Source organism: Macrobrachium nipponense, chromosome 38, assembly GCF_015104395.2.
Source record: "Macrobrachium nipponense isolate FS-2020 chromosome 38, ASM1510439v2, whole genome shotgun sequence".
Lineage (NCBI taxonomy): Eukaryota > Metazoa > Arthropoda > Malacostraca > Decapoda > Palaemonidae > Macrobrachium > Macrobrachium nipponense.
In genome coordinates this window covers 8,088,605-8,106,712 of record NC_061098.1, presented here as the reverse complement: position 1 = coordinate 8,106,712, position 18,108 = coordinate 8,088,605, and the positions used below count along the sequence as shown (strand labels likewise).

General features: G+C 33.4%; 2 protein-coding genes across 7 annotated transcripts in view; one reads left to right on the top strand and one right to left on the bottom strand.

Moving 5' to 3' along the window:
* LOC135209597 (endoplasmic reticulum aminopeptidase 1-like) overlaps window positions 1-8,778 on the top strand; it is a 56,643-nt gene extending 47,865 nt beyond the window's left edge. For 5 of the 6 annotated variants that reach the window (XM_064242287.1, XM_064242286.1, XM_064242284.1 and 2 more), the window contains one exon: window positions 402-8,778. In XM_064242287.1, the coding sequence (XP_064098357.1) occupies window positions 402-572 (171 nt within the window). In that variant the 3' untranslated portion in view covers window positions 573-8,778. The remainder of the gene's footprint in view (window positions 1-401) is intronic. The other variant, XM_064242285.1, reaches the window with a different exon arrangement.
* A 1,107-nt stretch (window positions 8,779-9,885) lies between these two features.
* LOC135209598 (synaptojanin-1-like) overlaps window positions 9,886-18,108 on the bottom strand; it is a gene marked incomplete at its 5' end in the record, with an annotated part of 47,747 nt that continues 39,524 nt past the window's right edge. Inside the window, 1 exon segment of the mRNA XM_064242290.1 lies at window positions 9,886-17,349. Coding sequence (XP_064098360.1) covers window positions 16,501-17,349 — 849 coding nt within the window.

Here is an 18,108-nt window from a genome sequence, read left to right as displayed (position 1 = left end):
TCTAATTCACTTTGAGCACTGTGACTGTGGGCTGATGAAGGGCAGCCTTACTTTGACCAGTTTTTTTTAGGGTATTGAGCTTGCTCCTTCAACTTGGTGTAGTGTGATCAGTCTATTATAACAAAATATATGATAGGGAAGAAAATACCAAGGGCCAAACACTCCAGAATCATCAGATGAGAGAGTGCTGTGGTTTTGGTGAAGAAAGGTTGAGCAGGTGATGAAGGGGAAGGTATGTTAGGTGGTATAACTTGTGCCCATACCATGAGCAAGCAGTTCTATTCAGTGGAGCTATTTTTGCAGTAGCAATTGTAAATTACCTTAAAAGAAATGTGATAAGATTACATTTATGGGGTCTCTTTTTTGGTATAATGTATACTAACGATCCCTTTTCATTACAGGTTGAATCATTTTTTGAAGGTGTTGATATTGGCCCTGGAGAGCGAGCCTTGGCTCAAGCTCTTGAAACCATTCGTCTCCATATTCAGTGGCACCAGCACAATCTAGATGATGTAACACAGTGGCTTGACACGTATCTTTCGAAAGACTCTTCAGAAGATGATGAATCATAATGTATGTAATATATCATTATGTTTAGGTGAGACGGTAAACTGTACAACTCTATATAGCTTTCCTAAATATATTTACTATATAGAATGAAATTTTAGATGTACATTTGTTTGTGGAATCTAGTTTTTAATTAATATTTTTAAACATTGTATTGTAACTTTTGAAATTACAATCAAATATAAAAGATGAATGGTGGTACTTGGCCAATTTTATGCGTGCACTAGATATATATTAGATGGTTATTCATGCAAATGTAGATTGAATAAGATGCAGGTAAGAACTCATCCAGCCATGCAGATAGCTACTGAAGTGAAAAGAGAAACAACTGCCTAAAGTTTTTATTAGAAAATATGGATAGAGTTTTATTGTACAGGCAGTGTTAAGATATGATGTGCTGAGCTACTGAACTGATTATATTTGCAAACTGAGTTTATGAACTCTGCATTGCTCCCTTTGTTCTACTGTACAAAATTTATTGGTTAGTTTTATAAAGCATTGCATGAATCACTTTGATCTTTACAGTTTTATACTGTATTGCATGAATCACTGATATTTTTACAGTTTTTTACTGTACTGCATGAATAAATTTCATCTTTATAGTGTAGCTAGAATATTTCTACACTCAAAATTAGCCTCATTTATTGCATAATGTAGTTCTGTGACAAGCTATGGTATAGTGTGTGGTGTTCCTATTATTCTGACTGGTTTCTTTTTTATCTATAAAAATATTCTTTTTATTTTGAACTGCATCCATTTCTGAAGTGCCAAGTGCATATAATTTCCAATGTTCCTTTTTCTTTTGCTACTGAAAACAATATTGTAATTATGTAGTACTTCCCTTTTTTGCCACTGCACTCCACTTAGTTAAGACTCATTTAACACTAACATTTCAGTTCACTCAAGTTGTTTTGTTCAGGTTAATAAATTACATTAATTGCATGCTGGATTGTAGATGCTATGTGCACACTAAATATTAAAAGTCTGTCACTGTTTCATAGGTTATTCCATGCAAATTTAATTCATTTAGATTCAACAAACAGGCAGGGTTATATGTATTTTTTTCACAGGTTTAGGTTTAATTAGTGAATTTGAAACATCTAAGTTTAGTTAGTGAATTAATTTTTTTTTTTTTCAACATTATTGGCTTCGGTGTGCCCTAGACAGCAAAATTACCTCATAATACCTGGTTTATGAGAAGGAGTTTAGTTATGACCATTTTAAGTTTTAAAACTTCATTGTGATTTTTCATTGTTGTTTAATTGCTCATGTGTACTTACTACTCTGTCAGGTGAGCCCATCACATATTGTTCATGAGTGACTTGGTCTGGTTAAGCTTTTCAGTGTAAATTGCATATTTATTTGATGTACATTTCTTCTAATCAGCTATTTTTTTCTGTTGTGATTATTGCTTGCTTTTGAATTTTATTTGGATTATATTTTTAAACTGCTTTGCTTGACTTGACTGTTTTTTGAAAGAATGCTGAAAAGGCAGTTAGTGGTGACAAGCAGATCTGAACCAATTTCATCTGCACTACTTTTTCAGATTGCCTTTGGCCGTTAGTACATTACTTTACTGGTTTTAAATTTCTCTTATTCACTTTCATTTTTGTTATATTCAGTGCTAGTGCTGTTGCCACATTATTTTAATTTTCCTTTGCTGATTGTATACCCATTTATTGCTTATGCTATTACTGTGTGATTGATTCATAATTGTGTTGACAGTGCATGATTCCAGACTTCCTACTATGTCATTGATGCAGGAGAGAAATGTTGAGACTAGCATAGGCATTAAGCAAAGTTCATTGCACTTGGCACAAAGGAGGATAGGAACCAAGATCCAGCACCCATCTAAGGAAGTAAGTGCACAAATTGTTTTAGTTTATAATGGTGCGACTGAGGACACACCATCAGTAGGTTTAGTAGAAAAGGGTGATCAGAGGTTATGCCTTTACAGAGGAACCACATGAAATGGAGAATCATAGTTAGTGCCAGGCACTAGTTCTTTCTAGCTCTCAAAGGGATTAAACATAAAAAAGTATACAACACGTAAGGATAGATGAGTGTCTTGCATGAGCAGTGATGTTGGTAAGTATATTAGATTGTCAGTAATGATGTAGAAAAAAATGTTAGATTGTCAGTAGCTATACATTGACTGTAAAAGTCAGGCTATTAGCAGCAACAGCCAGCTGATTTATTTCCTTGTCAGTTTGTTTTCATAATATTAGAAATTCTAATATAGTTATTGAGTGTGGATTTTGTCTTCATGTATGTATTATATGTGGTATGCCAGTCTTCATGAATCTTACGCTGAATTATTGCAGAGACCAGGATCTAGCTAATGAAGTGTGATGCATTCATTATGCTATCCATTTTGCAATTACCAGAATTAAATCCCATTATGCTGAAGATTGAAAGCTTTCATGAGCTTTTCATCTTCAAGGGAGCACTCTTCCAGACTACAAGTTGGTTTGTTGCTGCTTCAATTTATCAATATGCACTGTTGAATCATAAATACAACGGCAGTTTGAGCACACAAAAAGTTGAAGGATCATTAATTCATCAAGGGCAGTATGGACATAGCTGGCAGTCATTTTTTATCTATCTCTTGTAGTGTTTATCATGATTTTCTTTTGTTTTTAAGCATCCCTCTTCTTTCCTTTGTCATTGATTTTGAAAAAATATCAGAAATGGGGAAGTCATCTCAGTTGATTGAAGTTTCACCCAGCTAATTACTCATGGCAATATCCAGAAATTGTCTCCAAATTGGTTTCCTCAGTTGTGATGGCCTGGCAATAGGTAAAACCAACAGTGTAAGGCTTAAACCTGGGCTGAGTAGAATTTAGGTTCATGTATCATTCAGTGCTTGAATATTTTTTTATTTTTGTTTTTGTTAGGTAGCTCAGAGGTTTAGAGGAGGTTCATGTTAGTACAATATTGATACTTATTTATTTTCTTTTTAACATTTGGTTTTCGTTACAATTTCCTCAAAATTAAATAATGACAGACATTTAAAGAAACAAAGTTAACCATTAGCTACTGAAGATTTTAATAAGATTTAATCTTGACATTATTTATGTAAAATGTAGGTAATGTGTTATCTCTTGCCTTTTTCTAGTGATATTAGCATTTTAAGATTTTCATTTTTGTGCAGATAGGTTGTAGCATAGGCAGAATTTTCTGGATATGAGAATTCTTTATGGTAATTATTTATTTAGGTATACCCAATCTCTTTATGACCAATAAATGCATGATGCATCCATAATTGTAACTAAGGTATTCCAAGATATAGTTGTGATCAGCTTGTATGATCTGTGGCATGACCCAGTGAGAGGTGACAGTTTCTTAGCACTTCGAAATTCTTGAGAGGGAATGAAGTTTCTTATTTGTAGTCTTCTTGTGAAGTCTCTGGTTTTGTTTGTTAGTCATTATTTTTCTCTTAGCATTTTTAAACAATTTTTTAAACTGGAATTTTTGACATTCATCTTTTAACATTTTTATATGTAAATATGTAATTTATTTAACATAAGATGTGATTCGAAATAATCTTTGAAGCATATTCAAAATATGTTCCAAATTTTCTTCTTGGGAACAAAACATACTGTATTATAAGAATGATCATGTTTAGTTAGCGGATCAAAAAACTTCACCCTCAATTTCCTCATCACTGGCCGATTATTTCATTATGAATTGTTGCTTGCCTAGTCAGTTTTTGAAAGCAGCAAGAATGTTATCTAATAAGAATATCAGAAATTGCCTGGTTCAGTCATCTTTGTGAACATTTTTGATACCTTTTATTTAAAAGAAACATTTTCTTAGTAAAAACCCATTAGTTTTAGGTAACTTATTCATGCTTCTCTACAAATGCTTCGGCATTTCAAATGCTGTAGACAAGGAAGGATCTCCAATTCCTTGTAGGTTAGCGGATCCTCTTACAGCTTACCACACCACCCAAAGGAAGGTAGTTTCCTTAATTTTTGTGTTTTTGAGTGCATAAAATAAAAGAGGGTCAAGAACTTGGATATAAAGATAAAAATTATGGATTTGCATCAAAAATTAATTTTTTATTTTAAAATTATATTTTCTCTATAACAAACTCATCAACCTGAATAGCAACTTAAGAGCTGAACTATTGGAGAGGTCAGTTTGATAGAGAAAAAGCTGTTTAAAAACACAAATTATCATATCTAGAATTTCACCACAAATCTTATCTTTTTGAAAATCTTAGCACTGAGTTGAGTGAATGTGGCAATTAGAAGTCTGGAGATTATTGGGAAATGTTAAAGAGCCAACACATACACAAGAAGAGATGGTTACTTACTGGTTGATCTGGAGAATTGTATGTGCAAGTGCAAACCTACAAAGAGTGGAAGATTTTTTTCTTTAATCTCAACTTTAGTGTCTAAAAATTTGTGCAGATGAGCAAATAGTCTGTGTAAAACTAATGGGTATGTGATGAAACCTAAAATATTCTTGATTTCAAGTCATTGGAGGAAGGTATTTTATGTTTTTACTTGGATAGTTTCATGCAGTAGGTTGCCCTATTACCTACAGCACCATTGACCTTTCCAGTTGTGATGCCAGGTTATTTTTTAAATCGGTCAAACCTATTGTGTTTACACCCTTAATGTCAGGACATGTAAGTTCTCGAAAATCATTTTAGCAGTTCATGAAATGTCTGATTGCAGATCCTCTACCAAACTCTTGGTGCACCTCAAGAATTGTTATTTTCACAGTTGACCCTGTAGAAATAATTTGTACATAACTTTTATGTAATTGTCCTATCACTCAAAAATGACTAGAAGTTCAAGCTAGATTAGCCATTTCTAGTATACGTACTGCTGAAAGCAGGTTTACTTGTATGCTTCCTTGGAATACCTTTTTTTGATAACTTTTGCTATATGCATTTGGTAAACTGATTACATTTAATAGATCAATTATTTATCAATATGTTTGTGATACTGTTGTATCTTGACAATTGTTCCTTTAGAAAGGGGTAAGAAGAAATAATGGAAAAGGTACCATTTTCACGTACAAAACCCATGAAGTATATGGTGGTTACTGTACGTTCACAGTGTCTGCACGTGATGGTTGTGAGCCCTTACCTAATAGAGAAAAAAAATAATGTATTTATTTGATATTATAGATGCAGTATATACATTATACAGTATATAGGTATATATATATATTTATATTTTTTAAATTGTAGTTTTTAATCTTGAAGTTGATGTGCAAGTATTCTTTCACTACTGTGAAGAGAGCTCTGCCTGACACAACTAGTGTACAAAATGACTACATCAGGGTGCTTTCTACACACAAACATAAATACACTTGTATCTTGTGCTGGTTGAGTATTGTTCCTGTGACTTGTCTTTCAAAGATATGTCCCAACCAGGCAATATCAAGCCAGTAAAATGTTGAAAATTAGATGCTTGTTTTCATGGAGAAAAAGATTGTCAAGATTGTTTAGAGCTGCAGAGCATTTTAGGATGAAAAATAACTTGTAAGATATCGGTGGAATTCTTACACAACACCATTGACATTAACCTCATAGACCATCTGATTCTAGAAGTTTAAAAATAATTCATGACAAATATTGTATAAAGTGGTTGGTGAAACTTAATTGAACTGACAGACTACTACTGCATAATCTTATTGAGAAAAAGGTACTTTCCTTTCTGTAAAAATTCTCTGATAAAGATTGAAGTTAAACTGAATGGATGAATATTAAAGTGGCCTGAAATAATTGCACAAAGCTAATAGATATCTCTGTAAAGTTTAAGGGATGAGTAGACTTAATTAAAATGTGATCTAATTTCAGTTATATCATTCAGGAGGAATGGGCCTTTTTGTAGGTATTATAGGATTGCCTGTAGAACTGGGGTTGCTAAGAATTAGGGAGTCAATGATTCAGGCATATTTTATGAGTAGTTGAAGAGTTGTCATATGTATTTTTTACTACTATACTGTGTGGATGTAAATATGACACTGGAGTTTTTCCAAAGATAATTAAGTTAGACAAAACATTAGTGTTGTCAGTTTTTTGCTTTTAAATTTAGATTAGGCATTCCTACCAGGCTTTCCTTTCTAACTGTTTGCATGGAGAGGAACATTTGCAGGTATACGGTATATCAATTTTTAGCTATATGACACATAACAGTGTTATGGTGCATAACAATTTTAGAAACCTTATCTAATGACTTGGAAATTGCAAACATAGGTCATGCATATAGCCTGAGAAAAAATATATAAACTAGAATCCTGTCATGTTTTCAATTAAAGTAATTAGGCTGAAGGTAGAAGGTCAGATGTAGAACATGTCATAGTGTATCCACTAAAACAAGAGAAAACAGGACATTTTCTCTTGGCAAGTGTTTGTTGAACATTCCTAAATCTGTACCTAATCAGAGGAATTACGAGTATGAAATGTTAATAAAATAGAAGGTTGCAAACTGTGCTTAATCATCTTAGCAAGAGATGGTAAATTTAATAGTACTATGTGATTAGAAATAATAATAGCATGCACAGTAATCCACACGTCTTCTGTTTCTTATCTATAAGACCTTGATTTTACAATTAACATGAAGTTTGATCAGAAAGTTGACAGCATCTGTTGATTTGAAACCAGTATTTGGTAACTTTCTTTCCATATATTTTACTGATGAGAAGAATTGAGACCAAGAGTTATAAAAAGACTTCTGGTTAATAGTTGTAAGGTTATTAAGTTTAATATTTTCAGAGATAGTTACGTACTATTTGATAACACTGAATAGAAATGTGGGATTACGTAGAAGGTATATGACCGCATACATTTGATAATTATACCTCTGCATTTCACTTTATGTAAACAGAGTTTACAGGTTTTTAAACCGTGTAGAGTAAAGAAGACTTGTTTGTTGTTATAAGTTTTCTTCCTACGTTGTCATCCTTTCCAAGTAACAATACACAAACTGGATAAATAATAAAGGTAAAAGTAACAGCAAAGATAAATAAATGTTGCCACACTTCAGTTAAAAGGACTTAATTTCCTTGGTACTGTGGTGTTTGATTTGGAAATTGATGAGTAAAATTATTCCTTCTTGCATTCAAAGTGGCTACCATCTGTTAAATTACCATACAGCTTTGAGGACCTTTTATCAAGAACTTAGTCTTAGAGGTACATTAATGGTTTTGACAGCCTATTACAGCATATAAGATAAGTGTATGTTTCCTAATATACGTATATGTACAGGTCAGCCTCATAAGAGGTTAGGGTTGATTTACTTCACAGTTTGGTTTAAATATTCTAAGCAGTGATAATATATAAAAAAAAAGCAAACTGATAGTGTGGAAAATACAACAAAAGTTGACATTGACAGGTATGGAATGAGTGAAGCTTTCTGCCATCATTTTTTTGGCAATTGTAAATATGGGATGTGTCAAAAAGGATATGTAAATTTACTACAATCTTTTTTAGTGGAAGAATTGGTTATTAGTTGTTTAATATTGGTAGTACGTATCATAAACTTTCAGAGGCAATTTTTAAGTACTAGTATGTGAACAGGTATCTAAAGACAATACATAGCTTTTATAGAAATGTTTATACAAATTTGTGTTGTATAGTACTTTGGCTAACAGACCAATCCTGTTCATCACATTTTACACTTTGAAGATCTGAAAAATAAGATGAACTAAAGAGTACTATTTGTAAATGCTATCTGTAATTTTACAGAACTATAAAAGCAATTATTAACAATGCATAAATAAGAACCGAATAAACACTGTAATTGGAAATGCTATGCATCTGTTTTGTGCATTATGTCCAGAATTCTTATAATTTTTTCAAGTGATATACTAATATTTGCACCATTAATAAATTTTTGAGAATCTATATTTGCTTTAGATCAATCTTAAAGAACAAGTCCCTGCTTATGGCAATGCTGTGACTACAGAACATTGAAATAATCAGTGCTTAAATGCGGACGAAACAGATGCTGTCAGATTTACACTTTGCAATATACAGTATTAGTGTTTAATTCCATGGGATGGAGGTATCTCACACCTTGGCACTGAAGTTTTTCTTGTAATTGGGAGATGATCACATTACTGTATTGAGACTGACATATCCAAAAGCTGCTAAAATGCTTTCAGGTTATTTTTTTGCTCTTTGTATAGCCAAAGTGCATTATGAAGATCTGTGTGTTTTTTGTGTAAATAAAAGATTTTCGTAAATGCTTGTTTTATTTATGTGTATCTGGTTTAGGAAGGGCTTTTTCTTTGATTGATGTCAGAGCAAAAACACTGTATTCAGTCATTATTTGTTTGTCTGTTATTCCTCCTCTCGATAGACCTTCCTGTTATGTACATGCAGTCCTCTTGTAATGTCATTCCAAGTTTACAGTTTTTCAAATATACAGACGTATTCATAAAAAAAATTGGTTCCAGGTTACAGCCAATGTTCTGAGATTATGGCGTCATCTTGCGTCGCAACGAAACAGTAAAAGTACACACAGTTACAATATAGTCAAAATTTGTAGGTTTTTGGATGCACATATCAGAATTCAAGGAAAATATAGTACAGTACACCCAGAGGATTAAAGGGAAAGCTCTCATCTTTATAACCAGCCTGAGAATAGCTGTTGTTAGGCTCAGAGGTCTGGATAAACTAATCCTTTATAATAATTATAATTCTCATCTTTATACATTTTCTTGAAGTTCTGGGTTACAGTACAGCGTCAGAATGGATCACCTGACAAAACCTGCGGACTGCTTTTATTTCTTGTTACAGAGGTGACCGGTGAAGTTGGTTGGTAAGCTCTTTCACCTCTAGAACTTTAGGAGACAAACTTGATAAAGCAAAGAAACCTTAAGATATCAAGCTTTTCAGTTATACCTTTTCTCAGTGATGGCTGTGATGATCAGGGTGTTTTGAAACTCTGTCCTCAAGGAATGCACTTATTGAGTGACTTGGTGGATGTTTTGTTTTTTCATGTTAGATTTGGCAGTCCTGTTACTTAGTAAGAGAATGAGTGTTACATAAGCCAAAGACCATCCTGACAATTTTGACAGACATGTACATCTCCTTGTTTATAAGATTGACCCAATTAGAGAGGAAACTCTTATTTACTGTTGGGTCAGACCCACTTTTAATATGACTTGCAGATGGAAATACTGTTAGATAGTAGTAGGCCTGTTATGTGACTCATAACAAATGAAGTTTGCCAGCAAAGCTCAAGGCATATCAGCTCATCATCATGAAAGTGTAATGCTTTTTTATGCAAGAGCTTGTGGGGATTTAAAGGTTTCAATATATGTCTATAGGGTAGAAAAAAAAAGTACTAGCTTCTATACATTTCTTTATACATTACCTAATTGCTTTAATTACATTTTCACAACAATCACAGTACGTAACCAAATGTACATGGAGAGACCTGCATTTACCTTTAATTCAAAATAATTGATTAATAAAACTGAAGGATATAAATAATGTACAGTACCAGAACCACAAGTCCCCCCAAAACTAAATATGTATCCCCTTTGAATGATACAGACATACCCAAACTTACCTGGGTCATGAACAATGTTTTTCACTGATACTACATATCTGATCATTTTCAGTCAGTATATTTGATGGATAATGGTTAAAATAATATTTCAACATAGTCACTAGGCTCTGTACCCATTTTTGTATAGAAGTGGTAACATCAGTAATGTAACCTTTTTTCAATTTGATTACCATCATGAAAGGGATCAGGCACTTCAATGAACAATTTTCATACCAACTGTTAACTCGACAGCTAAATACTGGTCATACCAACTGTTAACTCGACAGCTAAATACTGGATACTCCTAAGCCAGAGAGCACCATGAACTATATCAAAATTTTTTAAATATGACTATGGTCAATTACAGTGTCCCATTTAAAATGCTCATTACCCAGTCAACGTTTAAATGATTTAGTGAAGCGTGTCCATTACAGATTATGCAATCCTACTAAGTTTCATATTACTTTATGACCTCGCCCGTATAACAACATCCAACTATATGAAGTCTCTGTTGGCTGAAAAGCACTATTGAAATGATTCAGAAACGTTCAGAAGACCATCAGGATCCTATATAAAATATTACTAAAAAAATATATGGATACCGTGTTGTCCTGACTTCATGATAATGTCCTTGCCTATCACACTTTTCACATTAAAATTTATAAAAACCTGTGTAGTTTAGTTAAAACTCATCTGTGGAAGATGAAGGTAACTGAAGAAAATGCTAACTACAAGTTGCAAACCTCTATCAACCTCTATCTTGATTAAACTTTATGATCTGTTAAAGGTAAGTTCTCTATAGTCTACTTACCCAGATAAATTTTATGATCTGTTCAAGGCAAGTTCATCTCTACAGTCTACTTTCCCAGATAAATTTTATCCACAAATAATGCACTTAACAAACAAAAACTAATTCCAGTTTTCTTCTGAAGATTGAAAAACAAACCCACGAAATCACTGTGTAACGTGCTCACTTCTAAGCATTTACATTTAATTTTACTCCACACTCGAGTACTTTCAGGCCCTATTTGTGGCCCATTTTCAAGAGATGTGTAGGTTGTCAGCCTGGGTCAAGGCCCAGCAGTCTTCTGAAAGACTGCTGGGCCTTGACCCAGGCTGACAACCCAAACATCTCTAGAAAATGGGCTGCAGATAGGGCCTGAAAGTACTTGAGTGTGGAGTAAAATTAAATGTAAATACGTACTTAGAAGTACGTAAACACGTTACTCAGTGATTTTGTGGGTTTCTTTTTCAAGCACTTAACATTATTATTATAAAAAAATTTTGGTAGAAAAAACAACAGCATTAGTCCAAAGTCCAGATAACTAAAGTACTATCCAAAAACATCATGCAACCCAATATTCAAATAAAAAAACTAAATAAACTTGTAAGAAGCATCAATTACAAAAAGCATGTCAATGTTCTCTCCTCCCAAACACATAACTGACAAATATGAAGTATTTTAAGTATTGGCTATGCCATGGTCATTTCAAAGGCAACTTTAAGGACTATTACTAAAGATATGATAAAAGCAAGTGTCACCTTATGTACACAGGGCTTGTCCATAACATGAAATCTTCCACACACAACAATTTTCAACAAGGTTCTCATGCTCCTGGATAAGGATATGATATATACAATGAAATTACAATCAGGAAGCACAAGTCTATCAATATCAATACAGAGCACAAACCAAGTACGTACAGTGCATTTTTCTTTCAACTGGTAACTGATAATGGTGTTACATGTCCTTTAATTGCAAATCTTTTACTTCTATCACAGCAGAGAACGACAATATTGAAATTCCCCAATCATTTTCATGATTGACACAAAAATTCCATTTTTAATTACAGTAAATTTGTCACCGCCCTTGCAATCTTGTAGACCAAAATATACTATAAAATACACTTTAAATACAAAATATAACTTGCTGTATTTTAGCAATTATTGTACAAATTTCACTCTTGCAATCCATGTATTTACCACCAACATGTTTACTGAACACTGAATGACAGAAATTGCATTTACTTTTGGTAAACAGTTTGGGTACCTCAACATAACAATTGACATAAAAAACTTATACATTCAAAGTGAAACCCAAGACTGCATCAATATCCAAATTTAAGTATTAATGTAATACCTCTCATTATCCACTTTTATTCAAATATACATGATAAAAAATAACTGAATTGCATGAGCATTAGGTAAATTATTTATACAACTTAACAAATGGAAAATCATTTCTATGTGTCAGTTCTTGGGGTAACAACAAACTCCAGTTATAAGAAAACATTACAAGCACTGATGAACTTCTGAAGGATTTTTCACTTTCCAGCAAGAATGACCTTTTACCAGCGAATTAACAAGAAACATGGTATCATGCCTTTCATTCAAGTTAACTTATAATGAAATAATCATTACTTTAATGTACAATATATAAATTGCAGACTAACTCATTATAACTTAATACCCTTTACATAAAAATTAAAAACTAAATGACAAAATATAAACTACACTGGCACAGGGTGTTCTCTTTAAATAAATATACTCGCAGTCGTTTAGAGTTTTCATTACACAAATAAATCCTGCATTAAGACAAAAGTACCTCGGGTAGGCAGAAATATTAGAACTTTGGACAGGCGACTAAAATATCCTACAAGAAAATACCCAACGAACAATGAAGTCTCCTTCAAGACAGAACTCATTTTTAAGACTCAGCCACATTAGTTGCAGTAAAAGTGAGATGGAAAACATAATTAACAAGTGAAATGGCCCTTGGTGTGAAAAAGAAATTTTAAAAATTCTGCCACATATTTCCCTGCTGAAGCTTACTGAAATTCTGATGAGAAACTGTGTCAAAATTGGTATGATTCACACTTCACACACCAGTATTTACATTGCATCTTTCAATTGTATAAGGACATCCCCCATGCAAGCAAATATCACTTATGTGAAGGAAAGAAATTGACTGCAATGATGCAAGGATTGTAGTATTGCATCCAAAACCTAAATATGACTTTTGACTTCTATGGTTAACACAAAAATTTCATGAACAGAAAAAATATTCCACCCTGATAAATATTATTTCTGTGCTTTTAATTTTGTAATTAAAATTTTTAAAAGTAATTTAAAAACGGCAATAAGTAGTTTCAACAAGGCCACAGAACTGAAATTAACCCCTCTCAAAGGGCTACTTTAAAAGGATACTTGAGATATTCATATAAAGGATGGACTTGACACTTCCTTCAAGGTACAGGCTCCAGTGTTTTTTCTATACCCCTTGTTTTCATCAAATTCCATTCAGGTGGATTAGCATCGGCATTAATTTGCCCGTCACTGGTTAATACATGGTCAAACAATGCAAAAATCATACCAATTTTATGTAGACATACAATTTTCTCTGAACATTTCATGATTATATATACTAATACTCAACAGTTTAACAAGACACTGAACTGAATTCATAACTAAATAGAAAATCAAACAGAAACTGAACAAGAGAGTGTGTTAACTCCAAGGAAATACTGTATATCTACATAATACCATGTAAAAATACACTCATTAAATTGGAAGGCATAACCAACCTTTAGCTTAATACAAATGCATGAACTAAATGCAACACATAAGACTTAAACAAAAGCAACCCTTACATTATGACTCCTTCGTATCTGTTCAAATACATCATAGGCTGAGAAGCAAATACAAAAAAGCTTTCTCCTTTCAAAAAGTTATAGCTTCACTAAAAAAATTCACCTATACTTTTTTTTCCATTTATTCAACAAACAAATAACTCTTAAGCATAATTCTTATATAAATTAGAAATAAATTCCAAAATGCTAAAATATACAGCAAAATAATTATGTACGTAGTTATTTTGTACTGGATTTACTGGATTTTGTGATGATAAAGGATTTTCATGAAAGAATTTCATCAAAGTTTATCAACTTTCCTGGAACAAAATTGTGTGCCAACAACAAGTAACCCTGACTGACTGCAATTTCAAGTAAGTTGGGAAAAAATTCTATTTTAGATAAAAATTTTATCATAATAAACAAACTTAAGGTAGTTCACCTGAACTAAAGTTAGGAGTTCTATACGTACAGAATACTAGCATCTCAGAAAGCATGAGTTTCTTTCTTCTCCTAGTGAATATAGCCAATCTTCTTATGTGTCAAGTAAGTCACTGGAAGTTTATTAATAGAAAATAGATCATATAAACTCATCAATGACAGCAATTCATTGGTAAACCAAGGAGGCAAACAAACCTCTAGTAATGAATGTCATGTTTGGATATCCAGGTCAGCAGTTCTGAAAGTGATGGACCGCAAAGTGAATAAAAATTAACCTTGAAATATGTTTAAAACACCCTCAACCTAAGTGCGTTACCTGACATCGACTACAGTACGTAAAATACCTTAGGAACCTTCATCTCTGATACTGAGAGCATTGCTATTTACTCATGGATAAAACAGTAAATTTCTATCCCAAAGACATAAATATAACCTAAGAAGGCAGAATTCAACTATGGAAATCATGTAATAATAGATGTCTGGCACCACTGCCAAGGAAACCTCTGCTCTTGTCCCCAGTGACTGTCCTCTGAGATTGGAGCAAACTGTTTCATAGAGTATCCTTGTTCTGTCAAGGCTCCATAGTTAGAATTCTCAGTACAGGTCCTTCCACTGCATCTGCTCTCAAGCTTCCTCCGACTGAATCTCAACTCGTTTGTTTGTTTATCTTTACTTGTTACTTTTATTAATGTATTATATCTCCCTTTACTCTTAACTTTGGTTGCTGAAAATCAGTTTAACCAAAATACCCAAAAGGTTTGTTTCTATCTAATCTTAAACATATCTATATACATATCTATATACATATGTATGCAAAAAAATACATACATCACATAAATGGCCATTTTGGTTTATTCCATATGGGAATTCTCTTAATTTGAAAAATAACTGAGCATGAATTGAACAAGTTTGTTTTTAACAAAAATGACTACATATATCTGTCAATGGGTTACAAGCATTAGCATCAATTATTGTCATAAATGAAAAATGACCTCGCCGTTATGAGAGGGCCAAGATGCTAACTAGAGTCCATAGTTTAATGTTTATATGGTTGCCCTAACAATATACTCAAGATTTTTATTGTTGGCTATGCAAATAAATTGTCTTTTACCTTTTTTTATCTTCTGTTCTTTTTAAAAGATGAAAATCCTTCAGGGTCCCAAACTTGGATCTTTGAGATCAGAGTTCTAAGTATCAAAATCACATAGTAAAAAATAAACATAATACAATATACATTTTCATTAAACCAGCCTAAGGATCACGGTCAATAGAGCAGACATTTAAAATATTTTGAAAAACAAAAAAAGTATTGCACAGGACTGTAGGCTATCACAGTCTACACTTTTCATAATAAATAACTTACCAAGAAAAAGGAATCTTAATTATCTCGACATAATGAAAAATCCTAGTAACATACCTGCAGTATCGACCATTGGATAAATAAAAATGTAGGCAAATCAAATTACCTTGCATATTTATCTATTCATCTGTGAGAAACAGCCTACTATACGATTCATAGCAATGAAATACTATGAAATACAGTTGCAGACATCAAAATATTAGATAAAGGAAGAAAATATGAGAAAAAGCTTTCCTTGTCAACATTTTCCATGCCTAAATAAAAGGGCCTTCACATACAGAAATTGACAGTGTACTATAAAGTGCCCTTCTCTTATTACCTTGCACACAACTACAGTTACAGGCATCTCTCACTGAAAATGTTTTACTTACTGGCATTTTGCAATGCTTATTGTAGATTTCCATAATTTTGATATTATTTTGTGCTGACAATACACAAATTTCTGTTAACACTATCTACACTTCCTATTTGACTTCAGATGTGATTGATAAGTCTGTGAATGCCTTTGGCATGTTTCAAAATGTGTTTTTCAAGGATTATGTAACTTCTATTATAGACAAGACAACAAATCACGTAAATATACATTTCATATGGAATACAAATACTGTGATAAGTATTGCATCCCTGATTTCATATATTACACAGAATACCTAACATGTCAATTAACAAACAGTACCTACAGCATAATATTTGCTACTTCACTCGTTGTACACTAATCCTAAATTGATAAATGGTCATTAAAGAATACTTATCACTTAATCCCACTTAGCGTAACAATTACAGCATATAAATTAAATCATAAATAATTACTGTAAAATTAAACTTAAAAAAACAATATACACAATACTTTTGCAATGCATACAAACTATACTTTCAAATTACATAACAATACACTAGAATCATATACAAAATAAATTTTCTATTTTCATAATTAGTTTCTAAACAACTGTACTTGACTAGTTCAAAAGACTTTAATCACTTACTTTCTTGGTGGTACAGGTGGGAGATTGCGAGCAGGAACAGGGGGAAGATTTCTGGATGGCAAGGGAGGTCTTGGACCAGCACCAGCCCTGTTTGGTACTGGGGGTAAACTTCGCGCTGGTAGTGTTGGGGGTGGCCCCACGGGTGGGCCTGCGCTCTCATTTGTAGGCAGAGGTGGTGGAGGACCTGATGGTGGTTCTGACAAATCTGAAGGCAATGAAGGAGCTGCTCCACTAGGAGGACCAGGTGCAGGTTTGGTGGGTGCTGGTGATGAGGTGTCTTCAGATGATGGGGGAGCACCAAATGGTGAACTGGAGGGTTGGGGTGGAGCACCACCAAATGGAGAATTAGATGGCTGGGGTGGAGGAGCACCAAATGGTGAACTTGAGGGTTGGGGTGGAGGAGCACCAAATGGTGAATTAGATGGCTGGGGTGGAGGAGCACCAAATGGTGAACTGGAAGACTGCTTGACAGTGGATTCAGTTGTTGGCTGGCTTTCAAATGAACCAATTTCTGGGGCAGGAGGAGGAGCACCAAAAGGCGAAGTGAACGGTCCTTCAGTAGTTTGAGATGGACACTCAGAAGGCATAGGAGCAGGAGCACCAAATATTGAACTCATAGTTGGAGCAGGAGAAGCTATCTCAGAGGCAGATGAACTTTTTGTTGGGCTTTCTAGAGATGGTGATCTCGGAGGTACAGAAGGCATATGAGAGGGTAAGTTAGGTAAGTTAGGAACAGGTGGTTTGTCCACAATCTCGCTTTTCATTTCTTTCTGTTCACTGACTGCTGGACTTGTATTTGCTTGGCTTGCTTTTTGGGGCTGTGTAGGTTTTGTTATAACCATGACCTGCAAGTAAAACAAGCAAATTATTTGCTTTCTAAATCTTTAATTTCAGGATACATATTTTCTATTAAGTTTTTATCTAAAAAAAAATTTTTCAGAACATCAAAATACTTACAATCTGAAATAAAAAATAAAATTAAGTACAGAATATCTACAAAAAAGACCATCATTGGAAGATAACCAGCCTGACCATCCTCCATTAACTGTATTTCTACATATACTGAACTTCTGCTCTCACCTTCAGTGCCTAACTAATATATGCTACTTGATTGACAGTGCACCAACATCCACATTCTCCTGGGGTGCCATGAAGTCATACTACTGGTGCAACTTATTCATAATCTATACTGTTATTGAAATTGTTAAGTTAATGAAAGGTTGTAATAAGGGTACTCCACCTTATCCTAAAAAACTAATGTTTATTTATGTATAGATTTATCTGTAAGTGTACTTCGTTAGTAATTCTCTAAGTTTTAAATTCCTTTCACATAGGTGCTTTCTATTTAGAGGAAGCTGCTGCTTGTTTAAAATTAAACTGTCCTTGAGGCCTCGGTCCTTTGGAGATACTCCGAAACCAGATAGGGCACAGAAAATTCTCCTCTTCTTGCCTTGCTTTGAAAGCAAGAGGTATGTGACTCCATAAGTCATATTAAGTGGTGAAATAAGGTACAAAGAACAAAGAAGGTGCAGTCCTAGTTCTCAAATATTAAAATCTAGTAATGAAAGGCACCAAAACTTTGAGCGACTCAAAAGTTTTTTTTC